General features: G+C 34.5%; 1 protein-coding gene across 1 annotated transcript; it reads left to right on the top strand.

Moving 5' to 3' along the window:
* The first annotated feature begins 3,915 nt into the window (after positions 1–3,915).
* On the top strand, positions 3,916–18,215 carry LOC121759756 (structural maintenance of chromosomes protein 5). Its single transcript, XM_042155445.1, has 30 exons — positions 3,916–4,074; positions 4,451–4,628; positions 4,725–4,878; positions 5,804–5,877; positions 6,118–6,267; positions 6,355–6,459; positions 6,536–6,681; positions 7,749–7,860; positions 7,950–8,105; positions 8,256–8,377; positions 8,464–8,608; positions 8,696–8,761; positions 9,611–9,739; positions 9,821–9,919; positions 10,067–10,232; positions 10,436–10,581; positions 12,773–12,836; positions 12,914–13,038; positions 13,151–13,228; positions 13,887–13,959; positions 14,796–14,899; positions 15,754–15,870; positions 15,955–16,032; positions 16,328–16,427; positions 16,499–16,553; positions 16,846–16,894; positions 16,971–17,058; positions 17,133–17,205; positions 17,574–17,677; positions 17,765–18,215. The coding sequence occupies exons 1-30, from the start codon at positions 4,034–4,036 to the stop codon at positions 17,824–17,826; spliced, it is 3,159 nt and encodes a 1,052-aa protein (XP_042011379.1). The 5' UTR covers positions 3,916–4,033; the 3' UTR covers positions 17,827–18,215.
* The last annotated feature ends 1,934 nt before the right edge of the window (positions 18,216–20,149 follow it).

Here is a 20,149-nt window from a genome sequence, read left to right as displayed (position 1 = left end):
AAATATCTTTTATATACAAAATATTTAAAAGTAGGATTTTCGGAGATTTTTTCTTTTTAATTCTATTTTATATTATATAAATATATTAAATACTCCCTCCGTCCAGCAATTGGAGTCCCATTTCTCCATGGCACGGGTTTTAAGAAAGTTGTTGAAGTGTGTAATAAATGGGGTGTGATAGTGGAATTTGGGACCCACCTCAAGTGTGTTAAAATTTTGGCTTCCAAAAATTCGAAATTTACTGCCTCTAAAATCGAAACTTATCACCAAATTTATCAGCAAATCAAAATCAGACATGAAAATGAAGAATCCAAAATCGAAAATGAAGAATCCAAAATCGAAATCCGAATCCAAAATCGAAATCGGACATGAAAATGAAGAATCCAAAATGAAGAATCCAAAATCGAAATCCAAATCGAAATCCAAAATGAAGAATCCAAAATCGAAATGAAAATCCAAAATCGAAATCCAAATTGAAAATCCAAATCGAAATCCAAATCCAAAATCGAAATCCAAATCAAAATCAAAATCCAAATCAAAATCCAAAATCGAAACTTATTAGCAAATTAAAACATTAAAATGAAGAATTAAACACAGAGAGCGGCGATTTGGAGGAGGAGAAGGAGGCGGCGATTTGGAGAAGGAAGAGGAGGAGGCGTGGATTATGGTTCCACAGAGAGCGGCGACTGGGAGAGGAGGAGGAGGAGGGCGGCGATTGGGAGAGGAGGAGGAGGGCGGCGATTGGGAGAGGTGGGAGGAGGAGGGAGACCGAGAGTGTCAAGAGTGAGGGTGAGAGAATGAGGGAGACCGAGAGTGAGGGTGAGAGAATGAGGGGGAGGGGTGTTTTTTTTATGGCAATTGTGTAAATTAGTAAGAAGGGGGAGGGTAATTAAATTGTCCAAATATGGCAAGTAGAACCGGGACTCCTATTCCCGGACATCCCAAAACAGAAAAACGGGACTCCTATTGCTGGACGGAGGGAGTATAATGTAATATATATAATATTTCAACATGTATCGATTTTTCGGTATGCATCGAGGATTCGATATACCGCAGTATACCGATTCTACGTTATATACCAAATATTCGGTATATCATGGTATACCGCGGTATAGGAGAATTGATACCGTTACCGTAGCGAAAGATTTCGGTACGATATCATACCGTACCAAAAAATCGATATTTTTGATATTTTTTTGGTACGATAAGTGCGGTATTTCGGTATTTTGGTATTTTTGTTCAGCCCTAATTTTAATCAAAATATCAAACTAATAGTAATTGCCTTCTAAGCAATAGACACGCATAATAAATAAGGCTCCATCCAATTTTAGAAGCTTAAAGCAAAAAAATAAATATAATCATATATATTACTCCCTTCGTCCCACTTTAGGAGTCCCAATCACTTTTCTGCACCTGTTTTATAAAAATGATAGTTAAAGTGGAGAATTCTCTACATTATTTTCTCTCTTACTTTACCATTTATCCACTTTAACTATTTATTACTCCCTCCGTCAACGAAAAATAGAGCACATTTGTCATTTTTGATTGTCGACGAAAAATAGAGCACATTTAAAAAATGAAAGTTTTCAATAACTTATCTCTTACTAATAATATGGACATCACATTCCACTAACACTACTTCTCTCTTACGGCGCGTGTTCAAGTTGTGAGGTTTGGGATGCCCATAAATTAATTTGGATGAGATTTGGGATGGTAGGGCCCACATATAAGATTTTCATTTCGGCTGTTTAAGAAACCAGATATGAGTTCAGATTTGGGTATGTAGGGCCCAACTATATGAGGCATATCTACAATGAATGCCCAAAAAGCCCTCAATATTTTTTGGCAGTCCACCACCTCCTCCAAAACGAAAATTTTGGAGGGGTAAAGAAGGAAAATTGCCTTCAATTCTCGGTCCTGATTTCACTTGGGTTTTAAAAACCACCAATTTTGAGAGAATTGATTTCAGCACATTTTCATGGTAAATAGTGCGGGCCCATATTACATACCAGGGCTGAACAGAATTCAACAAAGGAACTTGAACACCACAATTTGTCAAGATTTCAGCCCATTTCTTGGTATTTCTATGAACTTGAACACGCCCTTAGTTTTTTCCATTCTCTCTTATACTTTTTTTCCCTTCTCTATGGACCCCACATTCCACTAACACTACTTCTCACTTACTTTTTTTCATTCTCTCTTACTTTACCAATTTCACATTAAAACCCGTGTCATTCACAATGTGTCCTATTTTTCATGGACGGAGGAAGTATAATTTTTATAAAACGGGTGAAGAAAAGTGACCGGGACTCCTAAAGTGGGACGGAGAGAGTACTATATGAGATGATACATTATTTTAGTGTCAAAACAATTACACGTTACCTCTTTTTTCATCTCTCTTACTCTACCGGTTGTGTATTTAAAACTGTGTCGTTCCAAAAGTACATATATTTTTCAAAATGTGTTGTATTATATACTCCCTTTGGCTGAACTTTTTTTTCGTCCCTTCCATAGAAATAGTTCATATCCATTTATGAATATTTTGTTATCATTCTATTGTTACTTTATCATTTATGGGTCTCACCATCCACTACACTATTTCAATTATTTTTCGGATATTGGTCCCTACAGTCATGAACTTTGGCCAAAATTTGGTATTTCCCACGAACTTTAAATTTGGAGTAGAATATCACAAACTTTGCACTTTGTTTGGTATTTCCCACGACATGCCTATCACCATATTTGACTATCGTACGAGACTTTTTTTATCATACTTGACATAATTAAATCAAGGGATATTTGCATCTAATATCATGAAACTTTCAAAAGTTGGGTTTTTCTCACAAACTTTAAAATTGGCAAATAATATCACGAACTTTACCCCGGGTTTGTTTTTCCCCACGAATGAAAAAATTCCCCAAATAATATTATGATACGGATTTTTTTTCGTAATTTCTCGACAACAATTTTGAGAGCTTCAAGTTTTTCAATCTTTGAAGATAGTTTTTCTTGAAGCGCTCCCTCCAAAATTGTTCTTCAATCTATTAAAATAACATGAATTTGTTCATTCGTGGGAAAAAACAAACCCGAGGTAAAGTGCGTGATATTATTTGCCAATTTTAAAGTTCGTGGGAAAAACTCAACTTTTTGAAAGTTTCATGATATTAGATGTCAATATCCATTAAATCAATGTGTTTTTCTACGTGATTTTTTAGCATACTTGTTATGAACTTAAAAAGTGGTTTAAAATATCATAAATCGTATCACGGTTGCCCACGTAAAATAAGATTTTGATGAAAGTATCTTATTTTTGTAAGTTTGGGAAATACCAAACAAAGTGCAAAATTTGTGATATTCTACGCTAATTTTAAAGTTCATAGGAAATATCAAATTTTGGCCAAAGTTAATGGTTTTAGGGACTAATATTCCATTGTTTTTTTCTCATTTTCCCCTACTTTATCAATGTATTAAAACTGCTTATTTTCACGATGATATATAGAGAAGAAATTAAATTTTGCAAAAATCTATGCCGCACTAGCTAAAAAACCAAATTAAAACTGCTTATTTTCATGATATAGAGAGAAGAAATTAAATTTTGCAAAAATCTATGCCGCACCAACTAAAAAACCAAATTAAATTTTAAATTTCAATTTGACTCTAAGCAATCGAAAATTTGCTACTTTTACTCTCATCATGGAGTGTAATTTTTGGCGATTAATAAACAAAATATTCTTCCACCACACTCCATGCCTGCGATAAATAGCTCTTTTGCCCACAGGGGCGTAGCTCAGTTGGCAACGGATGGACAAATCTTACTGGGATAAATAACCCTTTTTACGGTATCCAATGACACACGTGCTGAAATAAATATGGTGGACTCCGTGGCACGTGTTTCCTTGTTGGCGCCAATTCTCCCACTTTTGCTTGCAGTAATTATAGTCTGCGGGGCTTCAAATTGGAGAATTTCCTCTTTCCTCTAAAAGCCCTAGTTCTCATACTTTGATTTCGAAAGGAATTCGTCGTAATCACGCCAATGGTGGACGAGCCATCGCCCAAGAGGCCCAAAATTTCCAGGTTTACTGTTTGCGCTATTTTCTAGTTTTTTTCCCCAAATAATTAATGCCAGAAAGCCTCTACGCTTCTCAATCAGAGAATTGCATTTTCTGAACACTTGATTGAAGTGTGCTGTAAGTTTCACTCTTGTATCTTCGTTTTGGTCTTCCTGTTAGAAAGGCTTGGGAAACTTTTGGCCCCTTTTGTTCTGTGATGACTATGCATTGTTTTAGGGACCGTGTCAAGTTCTGATATTGATGGAGGTATTTCCGTCTTGAGTGTAATGTCATGTGACTTCTGAATTTTGGGTCATGTATCTGCTCTTAGTTTATACTTTATGAGGAGGTTATTCATCTGCAATATTCTAACACTTTGCTTTTCTATGCTTCATTGTCAGGGGGGATGATGACTATGTCCCTGGAAATATAATTAAAATTGAGATTTGCAACTTCATGACCTTCAGCAAACTGACTTGCAAGCCCGGTTCACGCTTAAATTTGGTTATTGGGCCAAATGGCTCTGGAAAGAGTTCTCTCGTATGTGCCATTGCACTTGGACTTGGAGGTGAACCATCGGTAAGTAATAGATTCCATTTGTGCAATTGGTATTTTCTACGCATCTGAAGCATTATCAGATGAAAATATTTCATTTCTTCTACTTCAAATATGCAGATTCTTGGAAGGGCTAAGAAAATTGGAGCTTACGTGAAACGTGGAGAGGAATCTGGATATATTGAGATTAGTTTGAGAGGAAAGAGGAAGGAAGAACAAATTACCATTATGAGGAAAATTGATATCCATAACAAATCTGAGTGGCTGTTTAATGGTAATGCGCCTTATCTTGTCATGATAAATCAGAGGGATACGGTTGTTACGTGAAGCTTTTCCCTGAGTATGATATTTTATATAATAATGTCAAAGCAAACCTTGATGCTTCTAAGAAGCCAGATTTTGCCTCAGCTTTTGATTGCATATTGCATCTTCCCTTAATAACTTACTTTGTCATCCCTTCCAGATTAATGCGTCTGTTTACGCCAAATATTTCTGAACAGTTGGAAGTTGTATTCAGGCTGGTTATCTGAAGTGCAAAGGAACATTTGATATCCAACTTAAAACAATTTTCTTATCCCTAAAGCTTCTCCTGTTTTTAGCCATTTTATAATAGTTTGGGAGAATACACTGTGGGGAACATATTTTAATGGTGGCAGGTGAGATCTTGGAGCATGCTCGGATGAAAATATGATTGAACGATCTATTCAGAAGTAACAATTTAATATCTTTTTTGGGGGGATAAACGTTTGTTTCTTGTCAGTGTCACTTAAAGAAACTTTCAAGTTTAAGTGTCTCTGTCATAGAATGTTCTTATGCAACAGCTTGTACATATGACCTATTTGTTAAGATGATATAATTTAACTAATCATTCATAAGTATGAAGTAGCCCGCAGTCGCATTCTTTTGTTCAAGATTTAATCTTCACACGTGTATATATGAAGAGAAATAAACATGTAGGCCAACCTCAGAGATGATTTTCAGCTGACTTTATTATAAGAAGCATTATAGCACCAGCCTAATTGCTGTAAATGTCCTCACCTCTGAATGAGTATTATCTAATCATGTCACTCTATCAGCATCAGAGCCCACAACAATGGAGTAGTTTTTTCCCTCTTTCTCTTAATGTTACTGTTTGCAGTTTCAATACATATGAGATGGTATCTTGATAAGATCTGCCACATTTATTTTGTATATTTTAGGTAAAGTGGTTGGGAGAAAGGTGATTAGCGAAGTAATTGCAGGATTCAATATCCAAGTTGATAATTTGACTCAAGTAAGTTATTAGTCGGTCTACTGCTTGTGTGTGATCACTCTCCTATTATTAGAAAAACTGTTCAAGTTTCTAGATTAATGATGCAAAGAATGTATATGGTCTCATGCAATTGATAAATTTTAAATCTAACCCTCACCGCTGTGTTTCCTCTCCCTCTTTATGTTGGCAGTAGGTCCAATAAATTATTGTTAATGTTTGCCTTTAATTTTGTTGACTGGTCCCATTCTCTGGAATGAGTAGTTTCTACCACAAGACAGAGTTTGTGAGTTCGCCAAGCTGACCCCAGTACAACTCCTTGTGGAGACTGAAAAAGCTGTTGGCGATCCTAGATTACCTGTTCAGCATAATAATCTCATTGAGAAGAGTAAAGAGTTGAAGAAATGTGAACGAGTAAGTCGGTGTTTTCTAGTTCTCTACACTAACAGTATGTCATCTCGACATAAAAGCATTTGTACTAATTATTGTCATCTATAATAGGCTGTCGAGAGCAATAGAGGGTCTTTGGATCAACTGACGGCTATGAATGCTGAATTAGAAAGAGATGTCGAACGTGTTCGCCAAAGAGAAGATCTCTTAGCGAAGGTTTATTCATATTGTCTTTTCCCATCATTAACACACTATTTGATTGACGAGTTGATCATCATTATTATGTTTCTAGGCTGATTCTATGAAGAAAAAGTTACCATGGTTGAAGTATGATATGAAGAAGGTAAAATATCAAGAAGCCAAAAAACAGGAAGATGATGCGAAGCTGAAGCTAAAAGAAGCTGCTAAGGATCTGAATGATCTTAGAGTACCTATTGAGTAAGTTAAATGAATTGATAATTTTTTGGCAGTTTGCTGTGATTCTTGAGTGAACCTTTCTTTGTTACATAATCTTGTTTTTAAATTTTTTTTTATATTGGGTCGATAAATTTACCTATTGATGGGACCAAAGTTGCAAGTCTCATCTAAATTTGAGTGTCACATTGATTGTTAGTGATTTATATGAATTCCATTGGCAAAAGGTGATATGGAATGATACTATGCATGTCAGAAGCACATCCTCTGGAATGCATAGCACACCAATTGCATGATAAAACAACAAAGACGCTGCGAACATGATTAGAAATCTGTGTTGCTGCTGAACAGAATATTTAAGAGAATATACAATAGGAAAAGATAAAAGGAAAACGATAGTAACAATATAATAAAAAAAATAGATAAATATTCCTCCTAAAACTAAAAGACCATCCTCTGAAAAGGTCGCAACAATAAGTGGAACAAAACTTTATTTCTGGACCCTTCACAAGTAGGGAAATAACCCTATTTATAATAAAAGACTCCAACTTGAATAAAACTGTAAAAGATAAATACCGGACAATAATAAAAAAGGACTCTTAAACCAAATCAAACTCCAAGAGATAAAGTTATCTCTAACAAACTAATAACAGAAGTCCTTATGATAATAACTACACAAAAAATAATAACTAATAAAATCTAAAGATTGCAGATAGATATCAAAGGGTGGTTTCAACAAATGCCATTGAAATTGACAGTCTTGTTTTGAAGTTTCATTTGAATCCCCCAAGTGTGTTTCATCATTTTTGAAAATTAATAAGTCAATTCTAACTAATTAATCCAAATGCAAGTTCACTAGATCAGTTTGCTGTCTTTCTCTGTATCCTTTTTCTTCTCTATCTTAGCTGTGCTTGTAAATTTGGTCGATCACATTAATGATTTTCCAGGTCAGTAACATAGCTTGTTGTGGCCAATCTCTAGCAAATATATCTTACTTAGTTTACAACTTTAGTTTTAGGTTCCAATTTATAGTGCCAACTGCCAAACACTATTTGTTTTTTCCTGTTATTGATTATGTTATTTTTTTTCAGGAAACAAAGAGAGGACAAAGGAAAGCAGGATGCTAAATTTAAAAAGATGAATGGTTTGCTAGATAGTAATATGAAGAAGCGTATGCATCTTATGGAAAATTATGACCGCTTGGTATGTTATCAATTGTATCACATGCCTGCATTTTGTTTAATCAGTGATACTTCTGCAATTCTTCAACTAAAATTTTGTGCAAATTCTAGGGTGCTCTGATCCAAGGGAAATTTCGTGAAGTGGATGATTTGAGGCATCATGAAAAATCTCGCCAACAAAGACTCTCTAAAGCTAAAGAAGATCTCGCCACTGCAGAGACTGAATTTGCAAATCTCGTTCCCTATGAACCCCCGAAGGATAAGATGGTCAGACAACTCTTTTTCCACTGATGATAGATCTTTGATAAACAGATAGTTGCATTAATCCTATCACTTGGATTTTTTCCCTAAAGTATTTAAAATTGAAATGCTTATTGCGATTTCTCTTATTGCATAATTTTCATTTGCCACATCCAGAAACAATTGAGTGCTCAAATCGTGGAGCTTGAAGAGGCTGCTAAAGAGATCAGATATGAGAAAAGGGAAAATGAGAAGCAGATAAACGATCATAGAACGTTGCTGTCGCAGTGTATGAACAGGTCAATGTCAGCATTGCTGTTGCATGTTCATTAATGTAACACATTGTTGTAACATCCTTCTTTCTTACCCCCTGTACGACCAAAAGGTTGAAAGAGATGGAGAACGTAAACAATAAGCGTTTGCAAGCATTAAAGAATTCTGGTGCTGAGAAGATATTCGGGGCTTACCAATGGGTTCAGGACCATCGTGCCGAGTTCAAAAGGGAAGTGTATGGTCCTGTATTGCTTGAGGTGTGTAATCTATATTGAAACAATAATGTGTAATGTATAAGTTGTGTGAACTATATTAGTTTTGATCTGTTTGGAATGCACTTTCAGGTCAATGTAACCAATCGGCTGCATGCAGGCTACCTAGAGGGTCATGTTGCCCATTACATATGGAAGGTACTTTGTGGTATATTTTATGTATCTTTGTTTCAGAAATTCAATATTTCATGTTTAAACCAAGGCTGGTAATTCATTGTTTTGACATTTGAATATCAATATCTTTGCATATGCTCTTAGAGCAAAACCTGAAAGAATCAAAGGTAACTCTTGCCAGTTATGTTGAAAACTGAAAAGATTGTTAGAAAATTGAAGGAGGCTAATTTCATTCTTTAAAAAAATAGTACTCCCTCCGTCCCGGATTAGGAGTCTTATTTTGTTATGGCACGGATTTTAGAAATGTAAAGAGAAATGAGTTGAATAAGTTAGTGGATTATGGGTCCCACTTATATAAATTAGTTTTATAATAAAATGTGAGTGGAATAAGTTGGTGGAATGTGGGGTCTACTTACCATTTATGGTAAAAGTGAAATAGGACTCTTATTGTGGGACGGACCGAAATGGCAAAACAGAACTCTTATTGTGGGAGTAACATGTTATTTAGAAGTCCAATCTGGTTGTGTTGCAGCAATGTCTTTCTTTTTTTGGTCTCTCAATCAAAGCATTTCAGGAAAGATGACGAGGCATGGCTGATGAACACAAATATAAGTTCATTTAAGTGTTCATGTGATAAAGCTCTATCTAGGTTCTAGTTTCTAGTTTCATGGACACACACTGTTAGTTTTGTATGTTCTTTTTATTTCCTTCTCATTCTTTTTTCTCATATCATCTTGTGGATTTTAATAACTTGTAGTCCTGCATAGTGCTAGTGCTTTGGTTGCTTTGCATCATGACTTGCAAAATGGATTGCACCATCTTTTCTGTTGCTTATAAATCTATTTCATTTGTCTAATTGGTTACTTCCTCTAGGCTTTTATTACTCAGGACTCCGAGGACCGTGATTTACTGGTTAGAAACCTAAGGTCCTTTGATGTTCCTGTAATTAATTATGTCATGACAGGGAACCACCAGAGTGGCTCCTTCCAGGCAACCGATGAGGTATTGCTATGGATTGATATTAATTTAGAATTATGGATGTGTTGATAATCAGCTGCTCTATCATTGTACTCTACTCTGCAGATGCGTAAACTTGGCATATCTTCCAGGCTTGATCAGGTGTTTGAAGCTCCTCATGCTGTCAAAGAAGTTTTGATCAGCCAATTTTATTTGGATCAATCAGTATGCTTACTCATTTACCTTTTTGCATTGTCAATTTTGACTGTAAGCTCTAGCGATGCTGGAGACTGAAATTAGGATGTTAAATAAAAATCAATCCTGAAAGCGAACTTCTTTAACCTGATTTTTCGTGTGGATTTTTTTGCTCAGTATATTGGGTCAAAAGAGACTGATGAGAAAGCTGATATGGTAAATGAATTGGGAATCGCAGACCTGTGGACCCCAGAAAATCATTATCGTTGGTGCAGGTCCCGCTACGGGGGTCATGTATCTACAAATGTTGAAGCCGTAGAACAGTCTCGCCTACTTTTGTGCAGTATGTTTCCAGAAGTATTTTAAGTCATATTTGTTCTTAGGAGCATGATTTTGTGGTGAAAAATAATATAACAGCTCTCAGATCTGAGATATTTAAAATAATTTGATTTCAGAAAAATCTTCATCTCAGTCAAAAAGTCAAAGTTGCTTCTACATTCTACTGAGAGTTTGTTAATGTTATGTTTCTCAATTTTACATTTTCAGATTTGGATGTGAAGGAAATTGAGGTTGTAAGATCGAAGCAAATCGCGCAGGAAGATAAAATTTCTACCATGGATGTTACTTTAAAATCTCTTCAAGCTACCTTAAGACAGAAAGAAGATGAAGCTGCGGAGCTTCAACATGAAAGGGTAAGTGAATACATATGGAATGCACTGTCCTCTTAAGTCTGTGAACAAGTTAACAAGGCCATCCAGTTGTATTCAATTGTTGGAATTGAAATTATTGAATACGGAATTAAGAATTACACATCAAGCCTGTCGAATATGACCTTGATACTTCATCTCTGTAATATTACAACTGGCAAGCTACAACTCTACTGGTTAGAACCAAACAAGAATTCCTTATATGATAGCACATGCATATATTGGTATCACTCATATTCACTAGTCCATATATATATATATAGATTCAGAAGTGAGTTTTTTATCCTGTATAGGACTATGACACATGATTATTTACCAATATTTTACCAGTGTCATTAATATACAAGTTTGGTACACATAATCTGTCCAACTTAGATAACATCAAGTCGGTTCTTGTGAAAATTCCAAACATGATATCGTTTATTTCAAAATGAAACTGAAGTCTTAAGCGTCGTTATTATTTAACTGTTCCATCATAAATATAGCTGGCTGGAAGTCCTCTGAGATTTTACAGTTGCAGATATCTCATTGAGTGTACTATTAATTTTTATATATATGTGTGTAGGTGCTATTATGCCTAACCACCACCATCACAGCCTTTGAAACAACCTTTAGTTAGTCGTCATGTTCCTAAGGTTGAAATCTTCACCTGTTATCTTGATTTCTTTAATCAACTTCAGAGCTTATAATCATTTTTAAGGCCAATCTATTTAGAAGCTCATTTGTAAAATTTCACACACCGTAAGTAGTTTCAAGCTCCGGTTTCCAAGTAGTACTATACAAGTTAAACTTGTATGACTCTGCTTTATTAAAGCCGGTACAGAGCATTACCTGTCAACATTGTCTGATGCTGTGCATTCAGTTTAACCAAGTAGATTAGATTTGGAGATACGATTTAGTGTAAAGAGATTAATCCTTTCCTTGCTACACAAGGGGTCCTTGTATGTTCTAAGAAAATAGCAGTATATCTTCTCTACTGGATAAGTGTTCCTGAGAACATTAATGCTAGAATAAATGTATTGATTCATGATTCACATCAAATGATGCAAAAGTCCATCTATAGTCACATCACATGGACACTATTTGGTGTCAAAACTTAGCTTTAGGAAGCCAATCGTTTTCTGATTGGTAGTATAAGGAAACACCAAGAAACATGCATCTTTTAGATTCAGCTGTCTCGTCAGCTTTAAAAATGGCATTATGGATTGTCAGTGGTGCAAGTTTTGAGTAGTCTATCAATGAAGGGTGGGAAATAGCTAAAGTCCCAAGGTGTTGATACTCTAGCTTTCTTTCAGAACAGGTAGAAGAACATCTTCACACTAGCAGGTGATAAAAAGATGCTAAGGATTCGTTGTTCTTAAGTTTACAAGTCGAATTGCGCATACTTCGCCTATACCAAGAGTTTGATAAATTGAGTGGCTAATAATTTCATCTATGTGCAGTTTTCTGCTACTCACTATAATTTCCTCCCCTTTCTTTTCCTCCTGTTTATCCTGGGTGTTCTCTTCATCTACCTTGTGTTTGCCAAAACTACTTGTTTTCAAGAACCTGTGGATAAGAGTGTTGAGAATTTTTTTTCAGCGTTCTTTTGTTCTCCAATGGAGAACCCTTAAATCTTGAGGATGATTCATAAGCTTTGTGGGATATTCTGTTTACTTCACCAAGTATTCGTGAAATGAATATTTTAACAGCACAAAGGATTTGTGAAGCAGGGGTGCTAAAAGGAGTAATTTGGGGGAGAAAACTTATCTATAGATAATTAGATATTGGAATATCGTGTTTACAGAGAATAAGCGACAGATGATCAAACTCATTTTGCTGCCAGTTATAGGTTTCATGTTAGACCTGGCAATGGTAATGCATCTAATCAACTTAGAAAGGATAAGCTTAAGCAAAAATATATGGATGTTCTCCACGTTACTGTGAAGTATAGAGATTAAGTAGTAGGCCATAAAACTTTTTGGTAATTGTAAAGATTAAACCTTATGTAAACAGTTAGTCAGGCATAATTAATATTGTAATGCGAAGAAATGAGATAAGAGAATGGATTTGAACGAGAAAGAGAAGTATAACTGTATAAGAAGAACAAAAAGAACGTATCAACTATCTTCACATGTATCGTGCTATCATTTATTATGGCTCTCTCTTTACATTTCCACAAACATGTCATGATCAGGAGAAGATTGTTAACATCATTCAAAAGGAGAAGAGGAAATGGAGGGACATGGAACATTTTGTCAGTAAGTAACATTCTGGTATTTCTGCAGCCGGTGATCTTGTTGTCGAACATATATTTCACATAATTTCTGTAATTTAGATCAAAAAAGAATAAAGTTGAAGTCAATAGAAAGTGAGGATGATCCAGATGCTGCCATAGATAAGCTCACTGAGCAGGTTAAAGACTTGAAGGTTCAGCGCTTCCAATGTATATTTGAACTTAAGGTGAAACAAACTTTGTCTTCATCTATTCAATTGTCTGTCAGGAGGAATGGTGAATTTGGATTTATCTTACTCAAATGTGGTTGTTGCTTGCCTTGCTGCTTTTTGTTGGCAGAATTTACTTATAGATGCTGTTGCTTATCGGAGAAGTTTCGCTGAAAATAACATGAGTTCCATTGAACTTGACTCCAAGGTATGTTTTTCTTGTTCATGTGGATTATAATGAATGTATTCTTAATCTGTCATATATTTTTATTATTGGAAAAGGCAATTCTGAGGTTATTATAAGGGCTTATAGTAGTAGAAACTTAAGGTAGTATTTGATCAAAAAGGGATACTAGTATTTAGTGGGTTATTTTTCATTAAAGTTGACATTTTTTTGGATCATGCTTTCCTTGTGGGCTTTAATTCTAATTCTCTTAGTACATTTTCTTATCTGTGCGTCATATTTCCCCCAAATGTAAATTTGAGTTCACGTGACAACTTTTTCTATATATATAAATATTATTTGTTTCATTTTGAAATAGCCCCATAAAGAATCTTTTTATGAAAATCTCAACTAGGATTTTCTGCCGCTACTTTATGCTGAAGTGAGTTAATTTAAATAATGTTTTTGCAATGAGTTTGTCAATGAGATCATGTGCTACCAGTGAAAATATTTCTCATTTTATTATTTCACCACATAATCTACTTCTATAGAAACTCACCTTTTTCTTTGATGAACTTGTATTGCTTGGTATTCTCACTGTATTTCCTTTTAGATTAGTGAACTTGTTTCATTTTGTTTCTTAGAAACTTGTTTTGCTTTGTGTACTCAGTGTAAATCTTTTTTTATTTTGGGTATATTGTAGATTAAGGACATGGAGGCCAATGCAAAGCAACAAGAGAAGTTAGCCTTGCAAGCATCATTATTCCTTGACCACTGTACGTATAACTTTCAGTGCAATGTCGAAAATGCTTTGTGCTCTGACCTCTTAGTCATGATGCAACAGTTACATTTTATGTTTAGTATTTCGCTCTTCTGTCTTAGAAAGCATGCTATAGTTTCTAACTTTCTATATTACAATTTTCTTTTCCAAACTGTACATTCTTTCTTTGGAAACTAATAAGATAAAATTCTACCGCCACTAGGTATTTTATCTTGGGAGATATTCACCTTTTGCTTACTTCACTGAAAGATATTATGGCAAACTTTCCTGTAAAATAGCTTTTTTAAAGCTCCTAAGCTTCCGGTCAATTAAATTGCTCTTGTTCCCCCCTCTGCTAAGAAAAGCGACCAAATGCCTTTAGTTAATGTATGCGTTTGTCCGATGTGTTCTTATAATATTAAGAGTAATGTGGTAAGAGAAACAAAAGTTGGATGTGTTTGAAAATAAATGTCAACTTGTGAATTTAAGACACCAGATATCCTGCTCCTTAACAGTTATTTTGCAAAGTTGACTTGATAACTCTCAACTGTAAATAGTAGAAACTTAACTTATTACATGGGATTGCAGCTTCAGTGGCTGCAAGGACTGTTAATTGAGCATTTTCTTTCTATGAAGGAACAATCTCTCTCAGAGTTGGTGGTGGCATAATTTTCAACTTAAACAGATATATGTTATCATGTATGTTATTTATATAGTTGAAATTGTATGCCTGCCTATTAATCCTTTTAAAGGGGTTATGTGTTGTTTGGTGCCTTCGATTGTAAAGTAAAATCTGTACGCAGAACTGAATGTTTAATTCTTTCTTATCATTCCCTTATGCTTTACGATTAGGTAAAAGTGCCTCAGATAATTGCCGAAAGGAGCTGCAGGATGCCAAGAGATATGCAGAATCAGTTGCTATTATTACGCCTGAGCTTCAGCAGGCCTTCCTGGAGGTTTGTACTCTGGCTGAATCAGTGTAGTACTTGTTATATAGTGCATGCATAGGAAGCTTCCTGACATTTTCATGTACCTTTTCCTATCAATAGGCCCTCTGGGAATTGGACATTCTTTAAGTAGAAAACACATCAAGTATCCAAAACTTTCTGTTCTTTGTCAAACTTATAGCTTTAAGACTGATTATCCTGAGAACATCCCCCTGGCCCACATCCCACCAAAAAAGAAAAAAAGAACTGACACGGGAAATGAGGCCAAAAAGGGGGTTATATGGCATGCATATTAAGCACATGTTATCTACATGCTCTATTGCTTATAAAGCACAATGGTCCCTGATATATACTCCTATAACTTTCCTGGATTCTATTTACATGTATTTTGTTTTCTGGCAGTTACCTGCCTGCCCACAGCTTTCTTTCTTTCTATATCTGCACTATATTTTTAACTAATGCTACCTGCTAGTGTGTTTGGTACATTGTTTTTCATTACTGTGTTTTTAGCTGACTAGAATGATCCGGGGAATAATAGTTTACAGCAGAGAACTTACTACCTTTCCCCACCTTGGGACATAGCACATGTAGAAAGTTAGATGTAGGAACTCATTAAGTTACTAAATTAGAAAATGTTTTCAGGGGGTGTGAATTTGTTTGCTTCAAGTAACTTCCTATTTCATTCTGAGCATTAGCTTTTTCTTTATGTCAGTTGAAGTTTTAATGTCCAAAATTCTATTTGTTAGTGAATTGATAGCCAAATATTGTTGATGCTGCATAACAGCTATATCCTTGCTTTTGGTCTTGCATTGGTTGCTTCTTGATGGAGTTTGTCAGTACTCATAATGGGTGACTGCTTTCAGATGCCTACTACTGTTGAAGAACTGGAAGCTGCCATCCAGGATACGATAACTCAAGCAAATGGCATCCTGTTCCTTAACCATAATATTCTGGAGGAATATGAAAACCGTCAAAGAAAAGTGTGTATATTCCAGTTTAAAATCAAATTATGGCTTGTAAGCTCCTTTTATAATATTTTTTAACTGAAAATGGTAAATATGCAGATTGAAGCACTTACTAACAAGCAAGAGGCTGATGAAAAGGAATTAAAAAGCCTGTTAGATGAAATCGATGCTCTGAAGGTTAAGTCTTGGATCAACATCAAAGCTTTTTGCAGTTACCTGTTGCTTTGTTTTTATAATCTGCATTTTAGTAGCAGCTCCAATTTTCAAGTATCCTGCTCAATGTGAAAGCATCCACTCCAAAGAAAAAAGAACCTAAAAACAAAAGGAATAGAAAAATTAAATATTGTTATTTTTTAAGTGTAGGAAGAGAAGGGAAGAGATGAAGAACATGATTTTGTCTTTATAACCATCTGCAGTGTGCTTGTGTCACTGTGTTACTACTCCTAATGCCCTAATTATGAATTATCTGCAGGGAAGTTGGCTCCCAACATTGAAAAGCCTCGTGGCTCGGATTAATGAAACTTTTAGTTGTAATTTCCAAGAAATGGCTGTTGCAGGCGAAGTGTCATTAGGTAAATTTCATCACTTTTTCATTTCATTTTGAGGTCTATTATGGTTATGTATTAATTGCTTAATTTTTCAGATGAACATGGCACAGATTTTGATCAATATGGAATATTGATAAAAGTGAAATTCAGGTGATTGAGTTTACCTTACATTTTGTTTCCATTCCTGTACAAATCGTGGCTTTTAAAATTGTTCTGTCAGGAAGCAAGCTGTTTTTTTTGTCTTGATGCTTTTCATTTGTTTTTAGAAAAGAAGACTCTAGAATTTATTGTGAGTCGTCAGTTGTTTTAATCTAATAAGAAGTCAGAGATTTATTCCCTTTAGAAGTTTCTACTTGGGTATAATCTTAGTTATTTTTTAATCTTTTAAGATTGGTTTTTCAGTTTGGTTTGTCATTTTAAAACGTGCCACTATTATTTCCAGGCAAACTGGACAGCTGCAAGTTTTAAGTGCTCACCACCAATCTGGAGGGGTATAGCCTCAGGCAAACTATCTAATGTACATGATCTTTTATCACCAGATTTTAACTTCATGTCCCCGATTTGTAGGAGCGTTCTGTTTCAACCATTCTCTACCTCGTTTCTTTGCAAGACCTGACAAACTGCCCATTTAGGGTGGTTGATGAGATAAATCAAGGTTGGTCTATAGTTATGACCCTTTAAGTTTTTAATAGAAGGATGCGCTTGTTAAATTATTTCTTATTCTCCCAGGCATGGACCCCATAAATGAGAGGAAAATGTTTCAGCAATTGGTGAAAGCAGCCAGCAGGCCAAACACACCGCAGTAAGAGATTGCTGTTTGTTTTCGTAGGTGTTTACTATTGAGGATAAGCCTAGATAGATAAAATATAATGTAAGCTGATCCATTATTCAGCATAGGCTACCCATCGAAAGGGGCAGGGTTGGAGAAATCTTAGTAATAAAGATAAAAATAGTCAATTATGTATATAATCAATCATGAAAAGTGAGCGCCCCTTAGTTGATCCACTACATATTGCCTTAGTAGATTTAATCCGCCTAATTAAACTACAACTGCGACCTTATAGATCCTAATAAATTTTAATTAGTGATTAATAGTCTTGTGTTTGTTAATCGGCTCCTTTTCTTTCTGTTAACACCTAATCAATTGGATTGGCCTATAATATGGTGCAGGTGCTTTCTGCTCACCCCTAAATTGCTGGCAAACCTAGAATACAGCGACGCATGCAGCATTCTGACTGTGATGAACGGTCCTTGGATCGATCAGCCTTCAAAAGGTTTCTCATCAATCTCGATTGCATGCATACATGCTTTTATCACTTTTCATTATATAGAGTACCTTTTTTCAATTATAACTTTTGCAGTGTGGAGTGGTGGTGAAAACTGGTCTTCAATCAGAATGCAGCTGGAGAATAACTGCTGCTAAGGGCTGTAAGTTGTCTGATCATATTTCTTTTTGGGGTGAAAATACCCTGAAAAGAGGCAGTACCATTTCATGTCACTATTATTTTGCTTGGCAATAGGCATGTGGAGTATGTTAGAATTATTCAATCTTGTCGAAAAGAGGCAGTATCAATCTCGATTGCATGGATTTATTGTACATGTATGTGTTTTTAACTTATGCTGGGTGAGGTTTTGATGGTTCTTTTTGTCTTAATTCCAAGCTGAATTGTTATTTGGTTTTGGTTAAAAGAGCCAAGATATAACATTCAGCAAGGTGGAACTAACATTGCTGTTTTTGTACAGTGACTTTATGTATTTACTATTATGGTATTTATTTTGGTTATTTATAGATTAGTCTTAAAGCTTCATTTACTTTTCCACCTCATATCTCGTTTGATTTTTTTACTTAAAAAAATTCAGGGTAGATTTTAAAATTCTAGGTAGCACTTTTTCCCTTGAGAAGGTATAATTGTATAACCAAGCCAAGGGATTGATGTGTAATTCTATATCAAATGTGGGTTTTTATTTTTTTTGCTTTGGATTAATTTTACTAAACCGAATTAACCGTCTAAAATTATTTATATTTAATATAGGCTATTGATTTTTTTTGTTTGTTTATTTTGTTATCTAATACTATCTCTATTCACAAAAAAAAGTCATGTTTTTTCATTTTGGATCGTCGACCAAAATTAGTTTTTATCTATTTATTAGTATAAGATAACTTTAATGAGATGGGTTTTATTTTTCATAAACAATACTTCAATCAATTACGGAATACTTTTTTATTTATATCTCTCTTCAATAATTTTGCATTTAAACCCTCATTACCAAAGACTATTTTTTATCGAGAGGTATAGTAATAGTTTGTCCTTTATTAAAATAATGATTGAAAAGTTGGTGAAATGTGTAACCTCAACAGACATATAGGTCATATCCAAACCCCTTAGCTCAAGTGGTTGAGAAGGGGGCAAGGATACCGCGCCATCCTAGAGGTCACGTGTTCGACCCCTGGGAGGCGCATCTTTGGGGATTTATTTCCCGTGGGGGGTGATGAGTTCACTGGCCAGAACCCAGGAGTAGGGGAAGATAGGTTAACTGGTCAGGCCCATAATTGGGAAGATAGGTTAACTAGTCTGGACCCGTGACTGGAGGGAAGGTAGGTGGACCCGTTGGTCCCCTCCAAGACAACGAAGCGCGTCTCGGTGGTAAGACGCTTCACCTCCGACCGTTAGGCCGGGGGTCCGAGTCACTTCGGGGGTAGATGGGGAACCATCGTTGATCCTTCTTTAAAAAAAAAACAAACATATAGGTCATGTTTGGTTGACGGGAAAGTAAAGTTGGTAAGGAAAATCATTCCAGAGAAAATGAATTCCGGGAATATGATTCTTAGTAACTTTACTTTCCTGTGTTTGGAAAATATCAAGATTTCAAATTTATATTTAATTTAAACACCAAAATAAAAATATACTTATTACTTTTTTATAAAAAAGAATAATAATGTAAAAAATTTAATAAATTATTAATTATGAATAATAATAATTATATTATTATATTTATTATTACGATGGATAGTTTAAATATGAATTATTCATCATAATATATAATAATATAATTATAAGTATAATTACATGGAGTATTATATCATTTATTATAATAATAAATATAATAATAAATATAATTATTATAAATATAATATTTACTGATATTATAATTGAATATATTTCTTAAATTAAATTTGGACTATGACTTTATTGATTAATAATTTATAAAATATAATAATTATTGTTTATTATACAATTTATATTATATAATTATATTTTAATTATTTAATAAATTATTAATTACTTTTATGAATTATTATAAAATATAGTCATAATTATGATAACTTTAATCATAGTTATTTATTATACTGAAATTAAGTATGATTTATAATTTTAAATTATTTTTAAAACATTCTAATTAATAATAATAATAATAATAATAATAATAAAACTATACTATATTGCATTAAATATTTAATAATCTTAAAACTGGGGAAAAGAATACTTATTAAAAGTTAGGATTCAGAATCTTGGGAAGTTGTACTAACTTTCCTTGTTCTCGGATTCTGATTACTTTCCCAGTTTGATTAAAAAAACGAAACAAACACAAGAATTTAAAATTTAAGGAATCAGATTACTTTCTCAGACAGAATCTTAACAAACATGGCCATAAAGGTGAATCATGATCCAATACTATTCCATCCGTTCCTAAAGAATATGCACTGTGTAAAATTAGTAAAGAAAGAGGTAGAGAGAAAAAATAAT

Source organism: Salvia splendens, chromosome 12 (assembly GCF_004379255.2).
Source record: "Salvia splendens isolate huo1 chromosome 12, SspV2, whole genome shotgun sequence".
NCBI lineage: Eukaryota > Viridiplantae > Streptophyta > Magnoliopsida > Lamiales > Lamiaceae > Salvia > Salvia splendens.
This window is presented reverse-complemented; position numbering and strand designations above follow the sequence as displayed.